The sequence below is a fragment of the Hylobates moloch genome, unplaced genomic scaffold (genome assembly GCF_009828535.3).
Source record: "Hylobates moloch isolate HMO894 unplaced genomic scaffold, HMol_V3 SCAFFOLD_4, whole genome shotgun sequence".
Taxonomy (NCBI): domain Eukaryota; kingdom Metazoa; phylum Chordata; class Mammalia; order Primates; family Hylobatidae; genus Hylobates; species Hylobates moloch.
This window is the reverse complement of record NW_026652279.1, coordinates 39,972,393-39,990,965: the sequence shown is the minus strand read 5'-3', so window position 1 is coordinate 39,990,965 and position 18,573 is coordinate 39,972,393. Positions and strand designations below refer to the sequence as shown.

The window sequence follows — 18,573 nt, the reverse complement described above, 5'->3', positions numbered from 1 at the left end:
AAAATTAATTCGTTTATCAAGGTCACAGAATATAAGCTTAATAAAATTCAGTTGTATACTTATGTATTAGCATACATTGGAAAATGAAACAAAAATAATTCCATCTATAATAGTATCAAAAATATTAACTACTTCAGAATAAATATTATAATGTGCATAATTTCTCCAATGAAAACTACAAAACACTGCTGAAAGAAATTAAAGATCTAAATAAATGGAGATATATACTATATTCGTAGATTTAAAAGTTCAGTAGTGTTGTCAATTCTCCTTAAACTGATCAATAGATTCCACACAATACCAATTCAAAATCTCATCTGTCTTTTTTTAAAAAGTAGAATTTGAGAAGCTGACTGTATAATTTCTGTGGAAAGGACCTGGAATAGTCAAAGCAATCTTGAAAAGAGGAACAAAGTTGTAGGGCTTATACTATTAATACTTGACTTCAAGACTAACAACAAACTACAATAATGAAGACTGTGATACTGGCATAGGGACTGACAAATAGATCAATATAACAGAACAGAAAATTCAGAAATAGATGTATTAGTCTTTGATTTGCAACGAAGGTACCAAAAGAATCCAATGAGGAAAGTAAAGTCTCCTTAAGAAATGGTGCTGAAACAACGAAATATCCGTATGGGAAAAAACAAAACAACTTGACCTTCACCTTACAACACACACAAAAATTCATTTGAGATTCAGAGACTTCAAATGAAAACTAAAACCATAAAGCTTGTGGAAGAAAGCATAAGAGAACATCTTCATGAACTGGGGCTAAGCAAAGGTTTCACAGACAGGACACAGAAAAAAAACAATAAAAAATGATAAATAATGAAGTTCATCAAAATTTAAGTGTGTGCTAATGAAAAGACATCATAATGAAAATAAATAGGCAAGCCACAAAGCCACAGCATGGGAGAAAATATTCACCAAACATATATGATAATAGATTGACATTCAGAATATATAAAGAATTCCTACTTGATAATAAAAAGACAAAGAACTCAATTTTAAGAATGGGGAAATGATGTGAACAGACACTTCACCAATAGAAGGTATATATATGGCTAAGAATCTCAAGAAAAAAAGTTCAACATAATTTGTCATCAGGGAAATGCAAATTTAAACCACAATGAAATACCACTACATACCCATTAGAATGGCTAAAATGTTTTAAAACTGACACCACCAAATCTTGGAGAAGATGTGGGACAAATGGAACTCTCATATATTTTAGGTGGGAGTATAAAATAGTACAACCACAGCCAGGTGCGGTGGCTCATGCCTGTAATCCCAGCACTTTGGGAGGCCAAGGTTGGCGGATCACGAGGTCAGGAGTTTGAGACCAGCCTGGCCAACATGGTGAAACCTTGTCTCTACTAAAAATACAAAAATTAGCCAGGCATAGTGGCGGGTACCTGTAATCCCAGCTACTTGGGAGGCTGAGGCAGGAGAACTGCCTGAACCCGGGAGGTCGAGGTTGCAGTGAGCCGAGATAGCACCACTGCACTCCAGCCTGGGCGACAGAGCAAGACTCCGTCTTGAAAAAAAAAAAAATAGTACAACCACTTTGGGAAAAGACCTGGCAGTTCCTTATAAAGCTAAATACATAGGTACTCTATGACCCAGCAAAGCAATTCCTCAACTAGTATTTACTGAAGATAAATGAAAACATACGTCCACATAACTATTTGTATGAGAATGTTCATAGCAGTTTAATTCATAATAGCCAAAGCATGAAAAAGCCCAGGTGTCCATCAATAGGAAAATGCAGTACAATCATGCAAAAAGAAAATTCAGCATGTTCATAAAATAAAATACTTCTCAGCAATATTAAAGATTAAATTATAATACATGCACAATATGGATGAATCTCCAAATATGCTGAGTAAAAGCTTTACACATAAGAGGACCTATTGTATGGTTAAATGTATATGATGTTGTAAAACAGGCAAAATTAATCTATGGTGAAAAATCAGTAGTTGTCTTTGGAGGGGAAGGGTGAGGATGACTGTAAAGGGGTACAGGGATACTGTGTGAGGTGATGGTAATGTGATATATCTTGAATAGGGGTTTGGGTAACACAGATGTATGCATTTGACAAAACTCAAGGAATGGTATACTTAAGATCTGTGCATTTAAAGGTTTGTAAATCTTACCTCAAAAGAAAAAGAACAATTATAAATAAATATTAAAATATAGTCAATGATATGAATGCTGACAAATTTAGAGAGAAATGTACTGATGTCTACAACTTACAGTGAAATGTATTATAAATTTAAGATGAACTGATGGATGGGCAGAGGGATGAATAAATAGACATTTGATAAAGCAAACGTGGTAAAATGTTAATGATAGAATTCAGATGGTGGGTATACAGATGTTCACTACAAAACTCTTTCAACTTATTTGAATGGTTGGAAAATGTCTTAACAAAACATTGGAGGAAAAAGTCGAGAATGGGAGAACACAAGAGACTGGAAAGCCTAGATGCTAGAGACCAAGAGGCAAAAATTTTCATCAGTGGACAGCACAGCCCAGGAACAACAGGACTCCGCTGACCAATATGTTTGTGAGTTTGGAAGGATATAATCTTACAATGGAGATGACTGAATCTAGTTATCTCAACTTGACATTAGTTAATTAAGAACATCAAACTAACTACCTTCATTCTGATATTCAGGCTCAATCAGCCTGAATCAGCCTTTGATGATTATAATCTAGCTCTCTACAGAGATTTTTGTAGATGGGAGAAAGAATATACTGGCCAATAAGAAGCTACTTGGCCATTATATATTTTTTTTACTGTTAATTAATTAATGAGAACAATATGATTTCCATAGCAGACTTTTAAGTTTGATTAGACTGACTCATGTTCACTAAACCTGATCACATCTTAGTTTACCAAAACAAAAAAGAAAGACTTCCAAATGGGAAAATTAACTATAAAAGCAAAAGTAATGATTCATCTCCGATACAAATTGTTAAGACCTTAGAATCAGAAAGGCTTCTGAGACCATGGTATTTGTTATCTATTATTTTCTCATTCTTTATTGTTGAAACACTGCATTGATGACTTTCATGATTCCTTTCAAATAGAATTGTCCTCAAAAAAGTATTTTTTCAGGCAGAAGGTTTATATAGTTCTCTGCAATAAATCCTCATTAGAGCACCGAAGTACAGATACAGCAAAGACAAATAGTTAATATTCATAAGAAGTTCACATTTAATTACCTGTGTGCCCTCATTATAAACATCTGGGAAAGAAGTCTGAGATGCTGTTTCATGTTGTTGCAAGGGCAGTCTATTTAGAAATTGGCTAATTTCTTTGGATTTTTGCTGGAGTTGATCTAAGGAAAAGAAAAAAAAAAGTAATATTTGCTTCAAGTCTGAAATGTAGTTATTATTATCTTCTAAAGACACACTGTATGCTGTTTACTAGTTTAGTTGCCTTAGTTAAAATTATGATGCCAATGACAACATTATTATTAGCTAAATGTTAAATGTTCTCAAGAACCAAAGGACACCTCAGTAAATCACGTCCTTCAAAAGTAAAATAAAATAGGCCTAGGCACTTTTTTTTGAGACGGAGTCTCCCTCAGTTGCCTAGGCTGGAGTGCAGTGGTGTGATCTCGGCTCACTGTAACCTCTGACTCATGGGTTCAAGGATTCTCTTGCCTCAGCCTTCCAAGTAGCCAGGATTACAGGCATATGTCACCATGTCTGACTAATTTTTTTTTTTTTTGTATCTTTAGTAGAGATGGGGTTTCACCATGTTGGCCAGGCTGGTCTCGAACTCCTGACCTCAGGTAATCCCCCCCACCTTGACCTCCCTAAAGTGCTGGAATAGCAGGCGTGAGCCACCGCACCCGGCCCTAGGCATTTTTTAAAAGTTCATTTTCCCTTTCCCCCTTGAAAATGGCTTTATGGTTTTTGTTTTCTTCACTCTCGACTTAGGTATTATGGATCCCACGAAGATTCTACCACATGGTTTTAAACATCAACATGCTTAAGAGAACAGCTTGCTCATGTAACAGCCTGGTCTTGTGTGATGCCCTTCAAAACTGTCTGGCTAGGGTGCAATGGCTCACGCCTGTAATCCCAGCACTTTGGGAGGCCAAGGTGGGCAGATCACCTGAGGTCAGGAGTTCGAGACCAGCCTGACCAACATGGAGAAGCCCCGTCTCTACTAAAAATACAAAATTAGCCAGGTGTGGTGGCACATGCCTGTAATCCCAGCTACTTGGGAGGCTGAGGCAGGAGAATCACTTGAACCTGGGACGCAGACATTGCAGTGAGCCAAGATCACACCAATGCACTCCATCTTGGGCAACAAGAGTGAAACTCTGCCTCAAAAAAAAAAAAAAAACAAAAAACAAAAAACAAAACTGTCTGGCTAATGTTCAGTTATTCAATATAAATTTTCAACTTAATTCTTTCTAAAATCTTTCCTTTATGTCTATGCCAATATATTAGTAAAGGTTATAATTTGGGGAAGAGGATTGGTGAGATGGAGTATTGGTGTTGAGAAAGTTTCACTTTTTAATTTACAAAGTTCTAAAATGTTCAATTTTTTATAGGCACATATTACTTTTATAATAACACATTTTTAAAAAGTTTCCTTTATACCTTCATAAAGGATAAATTTTCACCTGTAAGAAATCAGGTGAAAAGAGATTTTCACCTAGAAGAAAAGCACTGAGATCCATCCTTCTTTAGATTTATGGATGACTCCATGCAATTTAGTCTCCTAACCTATGCACCTAGATCTGGCCTGAGTTTTCCAAAAATTAATTCAAATCCTACTCGTTTCAGTCATTGAATCCTTCAGGTCAGTCATATTTAACATAGCATTCTATTTAATATCTGGAACATCACTATCACATTTTTAGTATTGTAATGATAATTAGAATATTAAGAAAGATTATAGCCAGTCAGAGGCAAGAAAAATGCATCAAGAAGTTCAGAAGAGCTGTTTTTCTCAGTCCTTCTATTGGTTCAATTGGTTTGAGTAAAGATTTCATTAACAGATCCCTGAAAATATGAAATACAAGCCACTCAGGTGGTAGAGATGTGGACTTCAAAAGCAATCAGCTACTGACCTTCCAGTTGCTGAATGGTCTGGGCTGACTGAACTGCCTTTTCATTCTTATCTTGGAGAAGCTTTGAATTTTGATCCTTTAGAGCATCACAGGCAGACTGCAGCTCTTGTCCAGTCTTTTGAAGACTCAAAATATGAGAGGTCTTCTCTTCCATTTCTGCTTTGTGCTTCTGCTCCAAAGCACTATACCGAGACTCTAGTTCAGCCTGGGCTTGGCCTGCTTGCTCCAATTGTTCTAAAAGATGACGCATTTCTTCCTGCAGATTATGGAAGGATAATTTTCTCTCTGCCACTTCAAGTTCCATCTTTTCCAGTAGAATCTTGGACTCCTCTCTTTCTGTTTCCACAGTGTTCCTCAAAGTATTGTGCTCAGCTTCCATCTGCTGTAACTGCTGAGAGAGAATCTAAGAAAAAAGACAGTCTCCTGAGCCATAAATACATTATTTCATTTCAACAAGCATTGTAAAGTGCTTTTTCTTGTAGGATGGAAAAAAATGGGAACATGTTTCTATGCTAGAGAGAAAGCCCTTCTCAAGAAGGAGAGTTGAAAATTAAGAAGAGAGGAGATGGCTGACTTTCTCCAGCAGCACACAGGCATCCAGAAAAACAAATAGAGAATGTGGACTGTAGCACCAATTCTGCATTATGATGAGACTACTTGGATGTGACAGGATAGGAACACAAGCAATCCAAGGGCTAGCAAAAAGGTAGTTCAAATTGTCAAGCATGGGTCCATATAGGACACAGAAAGGAGCAAGGGTAAGAAAGAATTAACATACTGGAGAAGCAAAGTGGAATTCAATGGAATTCAATGAGAATGAAGATCAGGACAATATGAGAAAGAAAATGGCAGGATGGATTAGAGTCAGATCAGCATTACTGATTACCTTCAGATTCAATGGAATATTGCAGAATGAGATCATTTCAATCTAACAGAAGGTCAATTTACAAAAACAAGAAAAGATGGGGCTGTACATAAAGCACAAAAACCATTCAAGACAGAGAAGAGTAACTGATGAAAAAGAAACTCACTAAAGGATAATACAGGCCAAGTATCCCTTATTCTAAATGCTTGGGACCAGAAGTATTTCAGTTTTCCATTTTTTTCAGATTTTGGAATATCTTGGATATCTTGGGATGGGACCCAAGTCTAAACATGAAATTCATTTGTTTCATATACATCGTATACACATAGCCTAAAGACAATTTTATACAGTATTTTAAATGATTTTGTGCATATTTGCCTTTGATCTGTTATCCTATTCCATGAGGTCAGTTGTGGCATTTTCCACTTGTGGTGTCATGTTGGTGCTCAGAAAGTTTCAGATTTTGCAGCATTTTGGATTTTCAGATTAGGCATACTCAATCTGTATGCCATTCTAGATAAACTAGGACCCTAGATCTAAAATGGCAAAGGGAAAGAGCAACAATAAAGAAGTGCAATGTATGCTCCATGAGGGAAAGAACTGTATTTAATTTTGCTCATAATTATACTGCATCCCCACCACTTAAGTACGAGGTATTCACTGAAAGAATGAATAAATGGCATCAATTCTCTGAAGACTTTAAATAGGCTTTTATATCTACTGCCTGGCAAACGAAAGTGGAAATGAATACCCCCCAAGGCAGGAAGTAAAGATTAAAAGGCAGTACCTGGTTTCTCTGCTCAGCAGCAGTCAGCTCCTGTTGCAGCAAGTCAACGACCTGAGCACGGCCCACCAAGGATTCTTCATGTTCCTCAAGCTTCCTTTGCAGCACCCTCAATTTCTGAGAAGAAAACATTTTAGACATAATATGCTAACAAATGAGTGCTTGTATTTGCTTATCTTTCAAAATGTCATGTAGATTTGTGTACTTAAATTTTGGGGTGTTGAAAATGACAGCTTAAAGAGTGGGAGACCAGCATGCCATGCTCCCCATCCAGCAGCAACGAAGACTCTCCAAAATGTCTTCTCCAGAGCACCAACAACAACCAGACCCAGACACAAGCAAGTCCCTAGTCCCTTGTTAGGGAGCCTCTTTAAAAATTAGAAAAAACAGTAACACATATCTGCCTTCAAAATCATACAGTTAATAACCTGTACCTAGATAGCATAGGTACATGTACATCTTACCCACCCAAGAGAACATTCTCTGCAGGCAAGAATCATTTCTCTTCTCCTAGTTTCATGCACTGGGCAGGCACTTGAAAAACACTTGTTGAATAAATAAAGCAATGATACACATATACAATTAGTATTCTACTTAATAATATGTTGTATTCTAAAACTTTATTTAGTGGTGCATTCTGAAAGATTGCTTAGAACTTAAAAGTTTCCATTCTAATTAACTCGAATTAATTTTCAATCTAATTAAACAGATCAAACATAAAGTATCACTGAAGTGCCTTTCAGTACCACACTGCACTACACACTAAGTGAAATCAAATACTTTGAGTTAGTAGATGGTGAACTCAAATACAATGAAGCCAATTTTCAAAATCTACTCAAATTTTTTAAAAAAAGAATTATTGATCTAATAAAAGACTTCATGGCTTCAAAATCATTCTTTTTCTTCTCTAATTTTTTGAATATTTAAAACTGACTTCGTTGATTTGAAGCTTTGGGTTAGGTGTGTAATGCACAAAGGTAGCTATAATCAGAAAACTGAAGAGAACCCCATTTTTGACTACCACATAAATTCACCAACTAAACTCAGCTTTTGAGCACCAACAACCTGATTACAGGGGTAAAAGGCAAGAAAAGGATAAGAAAAAATAAATAATTTTTATGCAACAGAAGACAAGGACACGAAAGAGGCCAATAAGGAAAACACTAACACCAAGTGAAGAGCAGTGGGTAAGGGTAGGAAATTGGCTGTGATGGATTAAATATTAACCAAAATGACAGTCATTCTACCGAGTTTTAGCAACACACCTGTTGCATCTCTGTTTCCACATCTGCCTGGGTTACTAACTGAAGAAGCTCATCTTCATGAAGACGAACTTGTGTTTCAAAGCGGGCATCTTTCTCTCGGACCACCTGCTGCATGGAACTCAACTGAAGACACATACCAGAGAAACTATGCAAGTTACACTCCCCAAATATTGCGCAAATAAAACTCACAGACTACTTTCCAAGACAGACACTGAGACTTGATAGTAGCTTTTTAAAGTGAAATTTTGATTGTCAAGGATGAGGATGTTGGAAGAGAGGCTGGACAGTAACTACGAAATGCCAGAGAAAGCCTATTCAGAAGTTAGCCTAACATAAATTTTGATCAAAAATCATATGTTCATGGTTACTAGAAATGTTTTAAATATACAAGAAGTGTATTTTTTAAAGTTCTAAAAAGATTAAGATATTAAATACATAAGGTGAAGTTAGTTAGATTTCTGTTAAACCCTGGACACTTCTTGCTCATGGCTGAAAAGCTTTCAGTAAAATTATCATGCCCTATAAGTGAAAATTCAAACTAACGTATCATTTATTCAAAATTCTCTACAACTGGAAATACCAATCTATCTTTCTAGTCTTATTTTCAAAGAATTGCTTCTACCAAAGAACCCCGTGTGCTTCTAAATCCACACCACCTCCCCAGACAGCTGTTTTCAGCTGTCATTACTTGCAGCCTTCTAGATCATGCTCATTTTTAACTGGCTCTGAACAGAATGAAATGGAAATAAATGGACTGATGGTGAGCTGCTCAGTATCAGTGCTTCTGTCTTGGTTTTAGGTTGTGCATGTGTGCATCTGCTTATTCATCTCCTTAAGATCTACAGTGGAGCATGCTGCTTAGCTGTTAGCTTGCCCATTTTGCATTGGTCCTTTACTGCTGATATCTCAGTTTGTGACACCTTGAATCAAACTTTGGCTCTCTTCTTTGGTAGGAGAAAAAAAATCCTCATAATGTTTTTATTATCTGGATTCTGACCTCACTAGGAATTTGGACTCTTGTGTTTCAAGTGTATAGGCACTGGAGTCTTTCATTAGCCAAACATTTCTAACTCCTTTCCCATAAATGTTCCATATTCTTTTCCTTCTCTGCAGTTTTGCTCACACCGTCCTCCATCACTGAAATATCTCTCCCAGCTTGTCTGGAATATTATTTGTCTATCATGGTTTTGCCTAAATCCCAATTTTTCCATGTAATTTTCCTTAACTGTCATACTCACAGTAACCTCTTTCGCCTCCCAAAATATTTTGTTTGTATTGCTGCTTGCTTTGGCACTTATTCGGAAAGCCTCAAATTACGATGAATCTCTTAACACATTTACGTATCTTGGCTTTCCACATTTTAGCAACACATAGGCTAAAAACCATATTTTGTATTTCTTCACCCTGCACTGTATATATAGTGCTTATACATAAAAAGGACACAATAAAAAATAGATAAAAAATTTAAAAAGGACACAATAAAAGCTAATAGGTAAAACCAAGAATTTCAGGATATACAATTTTAACTGTATACACAGCAGTAGGCCAACCACAGAGAGAAGGCACCACTAATACTACAAATTATTAATAAAGTAAACACCTAATAGATAATTAGCTATGTACAAAGGTACTTCAGGGAAAAAAATCTTTCATGATTCATAAGCATTCCCCCACCGCCACCACCCCCCCAAAAAAAATTACAGTGCCTGTAATCCCAGCACTTTAGGAGGTGTGAGGATCACTTGAACTCAGCAGTGCAAGGCCTGCCTGGGCAACATAGTGAGAACCTGTCTCTTCAAAAAATGTAAAAAATTTAGCCAGATGTGGTGGCACATGCCTGTAGTCCCAGCTACTTGGGAGGCTGAGGTGAGTGAGAGGATGGCTTGAGCCTAGGAGATTGAGGCTGCAGAGAGCTATGATTGTACCACTTGTACTCCAGCTTGGGCAACAGAGTGAGACCCAATTTCAAAAATAAATATGTGGGAGTGGGTGGCCAACCAAGACACCTAGAAAAATAGAAAAAGTTGAGGATGCCAATCCAAACGGTCTGGTCTTGACAGATGAAAAAAATGTCACATACTGGTGCCATTTAACTAAAATCACATGACCTACACCACTTTCTCATTACAGGCTCACTAAGTAATCTAACTATAATTTATTTCCTATTAAGATAGATATTATTTTAGGGAAAGAATGAACCTAATTATTTTTATTTCTTTTGGTTTACTTATTGGTCTCTTTTGAACTCAGCATGAACCCATTCCTAAAAGACTGAATCTCTGTCTGCTATTAAAATTAAGTTTCTGGACATGCAGAACTAAGAAACAGTCATCAATCAGGCTATAGAAAATTCATCAAGGTAAATAACACATTGTGAGGTTTTCTGGTGTTCCCTAATGACACACTTACCTACCACACATCTCCTAATCTCTTCTACTACATATCCTTCTAATTTCTAGTGCAACACCCATGCTACTATACTTTTATCTACTAAGATTTTTTAAAGTGACTCACTGAATTGACTTGTGCATAATAACCCACTGGACTTCATGGCTCTTTATCCTAATTTTGTGAGGTCCCTACCTGTGCAGCTTGCTCTGCCTGTGTCTGGCTGAGCTGGGCTTGTAAAGTGCTAATGAGTTCTTCCTTCTCCTGGAGCTGTTGCTTCATCATTACAAATTCTTCCATCTCTGTAGAACTCTTATCAAACCGAAGACATACAAGGAAAAAAAATTATTTAAGCAAAAGAATTAGCATTATTAATTCTTTGACCTCCCTTTCTTGCTTGACCTAAATGCCTACCATATTTCCTTCTAGTTTCCACTGAACACAAAAGGAAATTGCATGCATTATCAAAATTTGATTTGTCAGAAGAAGACAGAAGCAGTAGTGGCAATTTTTCAATTTCTCTGATTCCTCACATAGAGACAGCACAAGATAGTAAAACCAAAAAAACCACAGATAACATTTACAGTAAAATTAGGCAGACCGTCCTAAAAACCCTAAAATATAAGCTAATAAGGACAAACCACCAAAACCCACAAGAACTACATTGTATTAGAGTCTTACATTGTGTAAGAAAAAGAAGGCAGCAAAGGAGTGAAATCTGACGGCTCTGAGAAAGGGACACCCCTAAACAGCCAATGTATTTATTTGCTGGAATGCACAGTTGGCCAATTTTAGAACAGTGGCAGGGCTTTGCCATTCCTTAATACTAGGTAAATGCAAGGGGTGCACAGTAAGAAGGACTAAAAGGGCGAGAGCAATCTAGGCCCCCTGAACTCTCAAAACTGACTCATCATGGCTCCCTTCTGAGACATGAACCTGTACTAAGAAGAAACTGCCAAGAGTGAAATAAAAATTACGCAGAAGAGGAATTAAAGAGACAGAAGAAAGAGGTCTACAAATATATTGTATAATTCAGTATCAACTAGCCACATGTGGATATAGAGGGCTTGAAATGGGTCTGATAGAAAAGAAATATTTTTAATTTTTAACATTATTTAATTTTAATTTGAAAACTGAAATATAGATTATTTTTCCATTAAGTACAACTTTGTTTTGGTATGACTATATTTCATCTTATCTGTTGCATCATGTAAGTTACTGTTGAGGTGTTGCACAAGCAACAAGTGTATATGCAGTTGGTAGCAGTGGGTTAATTCAGTTTAACTTTTTTCTAGACCCCTATATAACACTGTAATATGTTTATTTGTATACTCAATGCAGACAGCATTAGTAACAGTTGATACCAATTTAATCATAATAATTAAATTGCAATATAAACATTTATTATAATTGAATTATTTTCCAAGTTCAAAAATAAATATAGACACATTTCAAAATTTAAAATGAAGGCCTTCTATTGTTGTATAGTTGGTTCCTTTTCACTTCTAAGTAGTATTCCAGTGTGTGGATATACCACAGTTTAAATATTTCCCTATTGATGGGCATGTGAGTTGTTTCCAGTCTTTAATTATTACAAATAAACCTATTACTATTGGACAGTGCTGGCATAAACCAAAGTGAAGGGCAGAAGGAAGAAAGCCAGGAAATCTCAGAAATCCGGCTCCCATATCTTTGAACACAACACAAAAACAGTAGAAAAAGGAAGTCTGTTAAGAAAAGCTTTCCTGAATCAAGTCTCCTTCCAAATAGAGGTTTAGGAAAATGAATTTGACACAAAAATAAGGAACAGAAAAGGATGAAGGTCATATCCCATTTAAGTTACTATTAAAAAAATGGAGTAGCCCCCACTAGCAAGAGGACCCTCACCAGATGCAGCCTCTCACCCTTGGTCTTCTCAGCCTCCATAACTTCTTATAAATTACCCAGTTTCAGGTATTCTGTTACAAGCAAGAGAAAACGGACTAAAAAGGAAAATTGGTATTGACAAGTGGGGTCATTGTTGATAATGATTATTTGAAAATGTGGAAGCAGTTTTGGAACTGGGTAATGGGCAGAGGCTGGAAGAATTCTAAGGAACTAGCTAAAAAAAAAAAAAAAAAAAAAAAAAGCCTAGATTCTGATGAGGGCTTAGAAGATAAGACAACTACAGAAAGCTTAGCACTCCTTGGAGATTGGTTAAGTGGTTGTGACAACAATGCTGATAGAAATATAAATAGTAAAGCCCATTCTGGTGAGGTTTCAGACAGAAACGAGGAAAGAAGTATCAGAAACTAGAGTAAAGCCCATCCTTGTTATAAATTAGCAATGAGCTTGGCTGAACTTGTCCAGTTTTTGTACGGCCAAGAACTTTGTAGAAGGCTGAGCTTGAGAGTGATGAACTAGGGTATATGGCAGGAGAAAATTTTAAGCAGCAAACTGCTTGAGCTGCTATGTGGTTACTTCTATCTGCTTACAGTGAACAGAGAAAAAGAAAACAGAGCAAAAAAAAAAAAACTGGAAAATTTGCAACCTGGCCATGTGGTAAAGAATGGAAGAAGATTTCAGGATGGGAATCCAAGAATGCACAGCCACCACTTGCTAAAGAAATTAACATGGCTAAAAGGGAGCCAGTTACTAATAGTCAAGACAATGGGAAAAGGCCCTAAAGGCATTTCAGAATGCATTTTAGAAATCTTTAAGGCTGCCCCAACAGCCCCCATCACAGGCCCAAAGCCCTAAGAGGACAGAATGGTTTCTGCGAATAGGCCCTGAGACACCACTGCTCTGTGCCACTTCAGGACACTGCTCCTTGCAGCCCAGCTGTTCTGGTTAGTGCAAAGCAGCCTCAGGTACGGCTCATGCCACAGCTCAAAAGGTACAAGTTGTAAAACTTGGTAACATACACATGGTGCTAATTCTGCAGGCTCACAGAAAGCAAGAGCTGTGGAGGCTTGGTAGTCTCCACTCACATGTCGAAGGATGTCATCAATAGCCAGGGGGCTCAGGCAGAGGCTTGTCTCGGGGCAGAACCACCACAGAGAGCCCCACTAGAGCAATGCCAAGGGGAAATGAGGGGTTGGAATTGCCCTGCAGAGTCCCCACTAGAGTAATGCCTAGTGGAACCATGGTATGGGACTACCACTGTCATACTAGAACTATAGAGCTACCAGTGTGCAATGCAAAGTCAGCCTAGGAGAGCTGGCTGGACTAAGCCCAGCAAAGCCATAGGGACAGAACTGCCTGAGGTCTTGGGGACTCAACCCCTGTACCTGCAGAGGATGCTGAAAATGGAGTAAAAGAAGATTATTCTGGAATTTTAAGGCCCAATATCTACTCTCTTGGTTTTCAAACTTGCTTGGGGTCTGTTACTCTCTTTCTTCTTGCCTAGTTCTCCCTTTTAGAATGAGAATGTGAACCCTGTGCTTGTCCTACCATTGTATCTTGGAGGAAGATGATGTGTTTTTATTTCACAGGCTCACAGATGAATTGGTGCAGGAATGAGCTAAGACTTTGGGGCTGCAGGGATGCAATTAATGTATTTGTATGTGAGAAGAATATGGGTTTTGGAGGGCCAAGGGTGGAAGGCTATGGTGTGAATGTCCCCTCCAAAACTCATGTTGAAACTGAATCCCCAGTGTGACAAGAGGCCTTTAAGAAAGGACTGGTTCAGGAGGTCTCTGAACACAGGAATGGATTAACACATTCATAGATTAATGGATTAATGGGTTGTCATAGAAGGGGAACTGGTAGCTTTATAAGAAGAAGAGAGACCTGCACTGGCAAATTGGCACACTCAGCCCCCTCACTATGTGATGACTTGCGCTGCCTTGGGACACCACTGACAGCCCTATCAGCAAGAAGACCCTCACCAGATGCAGTCCCTCAACTTTAGACTTCTCAGCCTCCATAAATGTAAGAAATAAATTCTTTTATTTAAATTAAATTAAATTTCTGTTATTATAAATTAAAAACAAAACTAAGGAGCAGAATGATATGATTATAGGTGATAAAAGCATACCAGAGGCACACTAAAAAAAAAAAAAAAAAATCAAAATTGCAATCTATTTCAAAAAGTTTTTAAAAATTAAGAAAATTATACAGGCCAGGTATGGTGGCTCACACCTGTAATCCCAGCACTTTGGGAGGCCCAGGCAGGTGGATCACTTGAGGTCAGGAGTTCCAGACCAGCCTAGCTAACATGGTGAAACCCTATTTCTACTAAAAATACAAAAAATTAGCCAGGCATGGTGGTGCATGCTCGTAATCCCAGCTACTCGGGAGGCTAAGGCAGGAGAATTGCTTGAACCTGGCAAGCAGAGGTTGCAGAGAGCTGAGATTGTGCTGCTCCACTCCAGCCTGGGCAAGAGTGAGACCCTGTCTCAAAAAAAAAAAAAAAAAAAAGGAAAAGAAAAAAAATTATACAGAGATGAGAGAAAAACATAAATCAGATTTAGAAAAATCAGAAATGAGGTGACTGAACTCATGAAAAATCCAATAGAAAAGAAAAAATCATTGCAGTATAGAAGATAAAAAAAACAGAAGAAACACAAAAATAAACAAAAAATAGAATGCCTAAAGTGAAATAAAACAACAAACAGAAAAACAAACTTAAAATGTGTGAAACCATATACTGAAAGAGTATATTGGGTATCTATGAATAACAACTAAAAATGACAAACACCAATGCATATTCTAATAAAATTACCAGACAAGAAGAAACGAAGAAAAGGAGACTGATACATACATAGATAAATGCCCATTGTGCATCTAGAAAAATGTATTTGTCACATAATAATCCATTGGTTTTAGTGATTCATTAACCTAATGATTATGAAGTAACTTCCATCCCTACCTGTGCAGCTTGTTCTGCCTGTGCCTGAGTAAGCTGGGCTTGCAAAGTGCTGATTAGTTCCTCCTTCTCCTGGAGCTTATGTTTTATCTTTTCTACTTCCATCTCTTCCTCTGTAGAACTCTTGTCATGCTGAAAATGCAGGAGATAAGGTCATTATTTAAAAGAATTACAATTAATATACATTTGATATTTTTTTCTAATTTTTCATTTACAACCATTTAGTTATAATTTTATTAAACTGATGGGAGCAAGAAAAACCAGCTGATCTAACAAATAAGAAATCTTAGGGTTGTCCAGTTTTTGTATGGCCAAGCAGTTCTTGTTAGACCTACCCTCCCTCACACAATAGCTATAAACTGTGAAATATATATATATAATTTTTTTTTTTTCCCTCACACCAAGCATGTGAACCCAAAACTGTGGACAACATAGAAAACAGCTATCTGCAAATACTGGAGAGCAACCAAAAGCAGGAAGATACTAGAGGGGATGTGATAATTGGAAGAAATGGTACTGAGTTTCCCATTTTGACAGCTTTTATTCTGAGGGCAAAACCAGTCAGTGCCTTGCAGGACTAAACCTTATTAGAAAACCCGAAGTCTTGTTGCCTTGAAAAATCAAGGAGAGCGCTCAGGAAACTATAGCTGTTGTTAAGTGAGAAGCAAAACATCAGAAAAGAGCCAGTGAGGGGAAATCCAAATTTTTCAATAATCTATTTTTTTTTCCAAAAGCTCTCCCTTAGACTGAGATTCTGCCTCTCTGTAAATTTAGTCCCTCCCAACCCCCTAAACAAAGCTATTTCTGCTTACTGGAATTACAAAGAATACTTTTATACTTTCACATAAGTCAGTCAAGCATGTGAGGACTGTTGTCATTTCTTCAACTATACTTTCCACAGAATACCTAGCTCTGTATTGGAGTATATAATAGTTAAAGGGTTGCTGTGACTGATTGCTGAAACTTAGAAATCATTTCTTTAACAGAGGAAGAAAATGAGCTCTAAGACATTACTGCTTTAAGGTCTCAGCTAAAAATTAAATTAAAAAGCAGAGTATAAAATGGATAATTTAAAAATCTGACAACATAGCTGAAGAGAAGCTGGAGGGAACAAAGCAGTATGAGGAGAGACGTTGGTGCTACCACAGTGAGGGGAAGAGAACTGATAGAGGAAAAACCAAAAGGAAAAGAAGGATCAAGGTGAAATTATTTGAGAATATTGAGAAAAGCTTTTAAAATAAGCTTCAAGAAGTTAAATAAGGTTATCAATTCAGGGAAAGTAATGTTCTCTGAACATTAGCCCCTGAGAGGAAAGACTAAGTAGGAACTGGGTCACTAACTAGCGATCCCAAGGGTTGTGCCTAGAAAACTGATTAAAATCTCATTTCCCAAGAACTAAGGATGCTAGCAGGTCAAAGAGTAAAACAAAATGAAACTAAAAAAACAAAAAGATTTCTCACACACGGTGAAGTCTAGGCTCACTCTCTAACTACAGTATGCATGTGATATGCCCGCCTCCATATAATCTGTACCAAACTCTCCACAAAACTGAAGTTTCTTGTTCTCTAAAGAGCTGACTGAATGTGAATATGTGGAGTTCAACCATAGAGGAAAGATAATGAAAATTTGAGTATTGGGACAATATTCCTCACAGGGCAGTACTTTCCTTACTCCTCCTCTGTATCTCCAACCTTAAACTGCTTTGTTGGCTGCAGTCATAAACCTAGAGAGCCTCCCTTTTAGAGAGTCCAAGGTAATTCAGCTGATTCAGCCCACATGCATGAAGCTTTAATCCACCACTATGTGACTATATGAGGACACAGAATATTCTGTGTTAAGTCATTGAATTAAAAAATCTCAGAGCTGGAAGAAACCTTAGAGATAATCTAGTTTAATCTTCTAATCAATGATGAAACTCCTCCAAAAGGTATGTTTCCCTCCTCTCTAAATGCCTCACTTCAGTACTTATTTCTTCCTGTAAGCCTTTTTTAATCCCTGAAAGTCTAGGTCACAACTGGCATTTCATATCCATGTTTTCTGTAGGCCTTTCATTCTCTCTGTGTGTGGCCTACAGTCCAGCTGAACTATAAGCTCTATAAGAAAAAAACAACAACATTATTTAGTGCTGTATCATTTTAGCATCCTAAATGTTTGTGATTGGTAAAGATCTGCTGTATTGGTAGGTTTTTTCAACTTAGGAAATATACACTATACCCAGTCACCATACCTTGGAAAGTTGCTCCTCCGACTGAGGTTCTGTAGGCAGAACAGTCCCTCCTTGTGCTTTCATTTCTTCTATGTGTTTATTCAAAGAAGTTAATTTGGCCTTCGCATGAAGTTTTAGTTTTTTAATTTTGTTATCAGCAGCTTTTCTTTCTTCCTGCCCAAAAATGATGGTAAATACATAAATGTTTATTCACCTCTTATCTAGCACATACTAAAAGTTATTTTTATTATTATTACTTTTAGAGACAGGGTCTCTCTCTGTCACCAGGGCTGGAGTGCAGTGGCACAATCACAACTCACTGCAGCCTCTAACTCCTAGGCTCAAGTGATCCTCCTATCTCAGCCTCCAGAGTAGCTGGGACTACAGGTGCCCACTACCAGGCCCAGCTAATTTTTTTTTAGTTTTTTTTTGTGGAGACAGGGTCTCACTACGTTGCCCAGGCTGATCTCAAACTCCTGGCCTCAAGAAATCCTCCCATCTCAGCCTCCCAAAATGCTGGGATTACAGGTGTGAGCTACCACGCCCCACCCAAAAGTTATTTTCAGTAGGCATAAGGTTACAGTACTAGAGAGATAATCAGATTCCCTAATAATCTAAGTGGAGACAAAAATCAAAGTGAGTAGTGTATCATCTGTCCTTTATCAAATGCTCCACAAGAAAGGATAAAAACAATAGTACCTGTAGAGCTTCATCTTTCTGCTGCAGTTGAACATCCTTCTGTCTAATAATATCTTTTAGCTCCACCACCAATTGCTCTGCATAAGCCAGGCGCTCCTGAACATCTTCTTGTGTAGTATTATTAAATTCCATGTCAGATTCTTGGTGTAATTCCTAATATTTAGGAAAAAAGTTGCCAGTGCACCAGGAAAAGGTATTAGCTTCCCAATAGGAGTTTCTTCATTCCAACTTTTTATGTTTTGCCCAATTCATATTCTTGTTAACTTAAGAATCTAACTCTGATCCAATAATAATCATTATCATAGCCATTACAATATATTAAGTATTTTATAAATGTTAAGCATTTTACAAACATTATCCCATTTAAGGTATTATTATCCTAATTTTACCAAAGAGAAAAATAAAGGAAAGC

At 37.3% G+C, this 18,573-nt stretch overlaps 1 protein-coding gene across 6 annotated transcripts in view; it reads right to left on the bottom strand.

Moving 5' to 3' along the window:
* GOLGB1 (golgin B1) overlaps positions 1-18,573 on the bottom strand; it is a 93,857-nt gene that overhangs the window by 55,599 nt on the left and 19,685 nt on the right. For 2 of the 6 annotated variants that reach the window (XM_032150050.2, XM_032150051.2), the window contains exons 3-10: positions 18,162-18,314; positions 17,484-17,636; positions 15,260-15,388; positions 10,603-10,719; positions 8,020-8,142; positions 6,758-6,871; positions 5,106-5,508; positions 3,238-3,353 (exon numbers count right to left, since the gene is read on the bottom strand). In XM_032150050.2, coding sequence (XP_032005941.1) covers positions 3,238-3,353; positions 5,106-5,508; positions 6,758-6,871; positions 8,020-8,142; positions 10,603-10,719; positions 15,260-15,388; positions 17,484-17,636; positions 18,162-18,314 — 1,308 coding nt within the window. The remainder of the gene's footprint in view (positions 1-3,237; positions 3,354-5,105; positions 5,509-6,757; positions 6,872-8,019; positions 8,143-10,602; positions 10,720-15,259; positions 15,389-17,483; positions 17,637-18,161; positions 18,315-18,573) is intronic. The other 4 variants (XM_032150052.2, XM_032150053.2, XM_032150056.2 and 1 more) reach the window with 4 other exon arrangements.